Source organism: Manacus vitellinus, unplaced genomic scaffold (assembly GCF_001715985.3).
Source record: "Manacus vitellinus isolate BGI_N305 unplaced genomic scaffold, ASM171598v3 ctg7180002428049_pilon, whole genome shotgun sequence".
Classification (NCBI taxonomy): Eukaryota; Metazoa; Chordata; class Aves; order Passeriformes; family Pipridae; genus Manacus; species Manacus vitellinus.
The window spans coordinates 8,434-14,540 of NW_021937670.1; the positions used below are offsets into that span (position 1 = coordinate 8,434).

Consider the following 6,107-nt stretch of genomic DNA (forward strand, 5'->3'; position numbering starts at 1 on the left):
AGTGTTATTCAGGGAGATCCTCTCAGTCTCTGGATGCGGGGAGTTCCAAGCAGGATCCCTGGGATTTTATTAAGGCATTAAAAGGTTTATAAAAGTTATATAAATATATATAAAAGGTGTACCTACCCAACATAGAAATGGAGCTCTATAATATAATACGATTGACCTATAAAAAGTTGTGCTAGAACTGTAAAAGAAGAGGTGTGATGCCTCAGAGCTTTTTGGATTTTTTAACTTTGGTAGATTTTAGAAGTAGTGGTGTAGTGATTGCAGATTTTAATGTAGCTGCATTCTATCCCTTACCCTGTAGCATAATGTTTGCACATCCCCAACCCTGTTACCCCATCTCATATCAATCCCTCTAAATCCCTTTAGCGTGTTTAGTCTTCTTTTCAAGGTAGAATTGCAGAAAAGCCTGGACCAGAAGACATCACACAGACACAACCACCTTCAAGCCCAGAACTTTGGAGGAGCTCCAAGGACTGTGGGTGCTGCGAAGAAGATGATGCTGAGGAAGAAGGGGTCCCAAAGACCCCAAAGCCAATTCCCAAAGGGGCGTGTCGGGGGCAGAACAGGGCAGAAGTGGGGGGTGGAGAGATCTGGGGTTGGATGGACCTTGTTATAAAATCCCAGAGCCACTGCCTGGGGGGTGCACGTGGTGTGTGTTCCCCTGGCCTGAGGCTCCACTAAAGGACCTGCTCTCTTTATCTCATCTCATCCACAACCCTGGCCTGGAGTCTTTTCCTCCACGCTCTCTTGAAGCAACGGGGACTGGACCCACCAGGTGCTGGGGATGCTGGAAATTCCCCCCGGTGCCGGGTGGAGCACGTCAGCCTGGAGCACCCCCTCAGCCAGGACTGGGGTACGGCCCGGCCCCCCCAGCACCGGGGGCACACTGGGAGGGGGCTGAGGGGCTCTGGGGGCCTTGGGGGGAACTGGTTGGGAGTTTGGGGGGTAAGGGAAAGGGTCTGGGGGGGGATGGAGAGGCTGAAAGGAGGTTTTGGGTGCTGGGAAGGGCTGAGGGGGGCTTTGGGGAGTCCTGGGGGCAACTGGGAGGGAGTTTTGTGGGAGCGTTTTCAAGGGAAGGGGAGCGGCTTTGGGGGGAAATGGAAAGGCTGAAAGGATTTGGAGGGTCCTTGGATGGCTGATGGTCCCAGCCTGACCCCAATCCATCCCGTGCTAAATTTTGGGGGGGGTCCTTTCGTGTGTCCCCTGTACCTGCTTTGGTTCTGACACCCCGCCGAACTGCTACCCGGTGTCCCAGTAAGCTTCCCAATTCTCTGCACTCCCTGGATGCCCATTTCTCGGTGGGCCCTGAGCTCCCCCCTCCCCCGCAGCCCACGACCCCCGAATCCTTTCTCCAGCCCCGGGGCGCCGCGGGGGCCCCAACGCCCTCAGCAATCCCAAAGCGCCCACGCCGCCCTGCGCGCCCAAGTCCAGCGCAGCGCGGCTGATGACTCATCAGTCGCGCGGGAAGACGCCTCGAAAAGGGCCCCCGACTGCGCCCTCAAGCAAGCCCAGCGCGCCCGCAACCCCAACAAACGGCGCCGCCCGGCGTATTGGGGCGTCGCAGCTGTCGGCGCTGGGCAATGGAGCGTGTGCGGGGAGCTGGGGCGTGCTGGCGGTGCGGTGGTGCTGGGAAGCACCCCCGGCTGCGGGCGAAGAGAGCTGTCGGGTGACGCGGGGGGGGGGGGTCGGGTGGGAACGGCGCGGGGAAAGAGGGGAGAAGAGGGGGTGGGAGCCCCAACAAGTGAGTGGAGGGGGGTTGGAAGGCCCGGAGTGAGTGGGAGGGGGGTGGGAGCCCCAAAGTGAGGGCGGGGGGGTCTGGGGATTGTGGGGCCGGTGGGAAAGGGGTGGGAGAGGGGGGCAAAGGGGTGTGGGAGAGCAGGCAGAGGGGTGCCCTGGGGGTTCCTGGGTGTCCATCGAGCCCTGGAGCGGTTCTCTGGGGTTCTGGGGGGGTCGGATCCACAGTGGGGGGGTCCCCAATCCCCCTGTCCATCCCCGGGGGGCTGATGGGGGGGTTCTCCCCCAGCCAAGAGCCGGTGCTGGGGCGTCCATGGGGTAGAGGGGGTGAGAAAGGGGGGTCCGGGGTGGCCCCCTGAGCTCCCAGCCTGTTGTGGGGGGCTGGGGGATGATGGGGGGGACGAGGCATCCCCTGACCCGTGTCCTGCACACACAGGGGTGTTCCAGTGGATGGGAAAGGCTGAGTGTCACTTCATCAGCGGCACCGAGTGGGTGAGGTACGTGCAGAGGTACATCTACAACCGGGAGCAGTACGCCCACTTCGACAGCGATGTGGGGGTCTTTGTGGGGGACACCCCGTATGGAGAATTCTGGGCCAGGCAATGGAACAACAACCCCGAAATTCTGGAGTACGAACGGGGTGAAGTGGACAGGCTCTGCCGGCACAACTACAAACTTGGTGCTCCGTTCAGAGTGCAGAGGAGAGGTGAGCGTGGGGCAGAGCGGATCCCCTCAGCCCCTGCCCCAGGAATGACCCTGGAGCCCCTCATGCCCTCCCTGGAAATCACCCCAGACCCCTCAGCCCTCCCTGTGCCCTTCCCTTGGCCTTTTACCCCTTCCCAGTTCTTTCCTGTCTCTCCCAGTCCTTCCAATGCCCCCTAGTCTCTCTCAGTCCATTCCACTTTTTTAAAGTCCATCCCAGTCCATCCCAGTCTCTCCCAGTGCCCCCCCGCGTCTCCACCCCGCTGGGGCCACCGAGCTCCCGCCCCTCAGCCAATCCCAGCGCGTCTTTCTGATGACGCTCCAGTTGCCAGGCAGACCCAAACCAAAGACTTCCCTCACCACGACTCAGCCTCCCAGTCCGGATCGCTTCCTTCCCAGTCCAGCCCAGCCTTTCCCAGTACATCCCAGTCCTTCCCAGACCCTCTCACTCCACTCCCAGACCTTCCCGATCCATTCCCAGACCCTCTCAGTCCATTCCCAGTCGTTCTCACTTCACTCCCAGACCTCCCAACGCTCTCCCCAGTGCCCCCCCAGCCCAGCCCCTTCTCCCCCACTCTATTCCCAGTCCCTCCCACTGCCATCCCAGTCCCTCCCACTGCCATCTCAATCCCTACCAATGTCCTCCAAGCCCTCTCCCCTCCCTCCCAGTGCCCCCCAGCTCAGCCCAGTGTCTCCCCCGTCCCTCCCAGTGCCCCCCAGCGTGTCCATCTCGCTGGTGCCGTCGAGCTCCCAGCCCGGCCCCGGCCGCCTGCTCTGCTCCGGGATGGATTTCTACCCTGCGCCGGTGCAGGTGAGGTGGTTCCAGGATGGGCAGGAGCTGCCGGAGCACGTGGTGGCCACCGACGTGGTCCCCAACGGGGACTGGACCTACCAGGTGCTGGTGCTGCTGGAAATCCCCCCCCGGCGCGGGGTCACCTACAGCTGCCAGGTGGAGCACGTCAGCCTGGAGCACCCCCTCAGCCGGCACTGGGGTACGGCCCGGCCCCCCCAGCACCGGGGGCACACTGGCAGGGGGGCTGGGGGGGAAAGGGGGCGACTGGGGGCGACTGGGAGGAAGTCTGGGGGGGAATGGGAAGGGTTTGGGGGGCAATGGAGAGGCTGAGAAGGAGGTTGTGGGTGCTGGGAGGGCTGAGAGGGGCCTTGGGGAGTCTTGGGGGCAACTGGGAGGGAGTTTTCAGGAGTGGTCTGGAAAGGCTGGAAGGAACCTTGTGAGGTCTTGGGTTGACTGGGAGGGGTTCAGAGAAGTCTTAAGGGGGCTGGGAAGGGACTGGGAAGGGTTTCAGGGGGGCCCTGGCGGTGATGGGAGGGATTGGGAGGGTCCTAAAGGGGATGGGGGGGCTTTTTGGGATCCCAGAGGAACTGGGAAGGGACTGGCAGGAGATTTCAGGGAGTCCTCGGTGGGCTGGGAGAGACTAAGATGGTGTTTGTGGGGTCCTGGGTTGTCTCTGGGAGGTTTTGGGGGTGCTGACCCCCCCGGCTCCCCCCAGAGATGCCACCGGACACCGTCCGCAGCAAGATCCTGGTGGGGGTCGGGGGCTTCGTCTTGGGCTTGGTCTTCCTGGCGCTGGGGCTCGGCTTCTACCTGCGGGAGAAGGTAAAGGGGGGTCCCCAAATGGGGGTCGTGTCCCCACCTTTCCCAGAGCTTGTGGGCCCCCCCTGTCCCCCCAACCCCTTTGTTCTCACCCCCTTTTCTCTCCCCACAGAGCTCCTGAGCCGCTGGCGGCCGCAACCCCTCCTCGTGGCCCTGGGACCCCCCCAGTCCATCCCCACGCTGAGTTTGGGGGGTCGTGTGTCCCCCCCATCCCTGCTTTTATTCTGACCCCAGCCAGCTGCTCCCAGTGTTCCCAGTAAAGCTTCCCAGTTCTCCCCAGTCCCTGTTACTGGGGGGCAGTGAGGGCAGGGGGGAGGGGATCCCTGTCATAGCTTTACTTGTTCTGAAAAACCAAGCAGGAATTTTTCTTTGCCCTGCCCCACTGGAAAAGAAAGATGTTGAATGGGGGAGGGGGCTTTGCCTTGGGTGACTCACACCCACAAAGGAACTGGCCCAGCCCACATTGCAGGTTGGGAGCCCTCAGAAGGCTGGGGGGGGTGGAGTTTTTTGCTTTCTCCTGGGCAAAGGGCAAGGCCCTTCACTTTGGCCTTAGCTCAGGCAAGGGCTGTGTTGGAGAGGCTCCGAGGTCCTTTTGTTCTCGGCCTGCTCATCTGGCTGTTTGCTGGTTCCCGTTTGCCTTCGTTTCCTGCGCCCTGTTCTGCCCCCAGCCCAGACCTGCTCGGACTTCATGGGACAGGTTTGACCCCCCTCCAGAGGAACCTTTTGGGGAGGAGGTCGCCCTTTCCCTCCTCCGCTCCCGTGTTGGCAGTGGCGTGTGTTCATCGGCCAAAAGGGGGAATTCCCGGCCACAGCCAGCCACAGACAGCGGGAGATTCGTGGGAAGAGCCCCTTTTTCCCCTTTTCCACTTTTTCCCCTTTTTGTTGTTCTGCCAATACACAGATATCCTTTAAGAAAGCTGTTATTTTTCCTTTCTCCATACTTCCTCAACTGGAATCTCCTAATTTCCGATTTACAATTCCTTACAGGGAGGAGTTTGGTTTTCCTCATAACTCATCCCCCTCAGCAAAACACTTCAGTCTCATTCAGCTGACACAGAGGTGCTGCCCCATGCTCCTGCCCTTGCCATTGCACATCCCCACATCCCAGAGCCCCAGCAAGAGCCCTGAGGAATGGGGCAGGCACAGGATCTCCCTTCCCAGGGCTGGGGGTCAGACCTTGGCCCTTTGCAAGAACAAAACAAAGCCAGATTTATTCAGCATCACAGACCCCGGGACTTTGCTTGTCCCCACCTGTCATCACTGCCTCCAGTTTTCAGCTCTAACTGGAAGCAGGGGACAATTTCTGAGTGCTGGCCCTCAGTGGGACTCATTAATACCAGGAGAAACTGTGGACTTGGATCTGACTTGGAATTCTTCAGGGGTTTCTTTAACTTGTCTTTGTCTGATGTTCAGGGACTCATCCCCAACTCCCGAGGGTCATTCAGTGCCTGGGGCTGTGTCTGTGCTGCTGAGCTGGGCTGGGCTCCTGGCTGAGTTGAACAAAGTTCCCCCAAGAAATCCAAAGAATTTGGAGGAGATTGTAAAGCAGCAGAGGATTGACTCAAGGCAGCCCTGCCCTGACTGTGCTGCCTCTCCTGTCCCCTCCCCAGCTCTCTCCTCTCTGCTGGGCAGGCAGGAACAGGCTCCCCCCAGACACTGCCCAGCCCTGGGGGGACAGCTGAGTGCTGGGAGGGCAGCCCTGGATGGCAACAGCTCCTCAGGAAGGCAGGAAGGAAGGGCAGGAGCTGGCCAGGAGCTCTGGGCAAAGGGCAGACTGGGCTGCACAGAACCTTGCCTTGGAGGAAGCCTCGTGCTCCCAGGGCTCCAAGAACACAGGGATTGCCACCCCACACTCTGCTGGGAGGGCAGCAGGGCTGGGCACAGAGCAACCCAGGGGGACCTGGAGAGCCCTGGGGACAACATTTCCACACAGATGGTGCAGGGGCTGACTAAGACTCCTTTGTTACAGACAAGGGGCAAGTCCAACAGCCCCGGCATGTGGGCAAAGGAATTCATCTGAGTCATTTGGGCTCAGGAGAGGACATTTTTG

At 60.4% G+C, this 6,107-nt stretch overlaps 1 protein-coding gene across 1 annotated transcript; it reads left to right on the forward strand.

The window, feature by feature from the left end:
- Window positions 1–762: 762 nt before the first annotated feature.
- LOC108642802 (class II histocompatibility antigen, B-L beta chain-like) lies at window positions 763–4,178 on the forward strand (the record flags this gene model as incomplete). The annotated part of the gene is made up of 6 exons (XM_029961118.1): window positions 763–862; window positions 1,338–1,598; window positions 2,180–2,449; window positions 3,156–3,437; window positions 3,954–4,111; window positions 4,170–4,178. Coding segments are annotated over 6 exons (1,080 nt in total), but the record flags the coding sequence as incomplete, so codon positions are not given.
- Window positions 4,179–6,107: the final 1,929 nt, after the last annotated feature.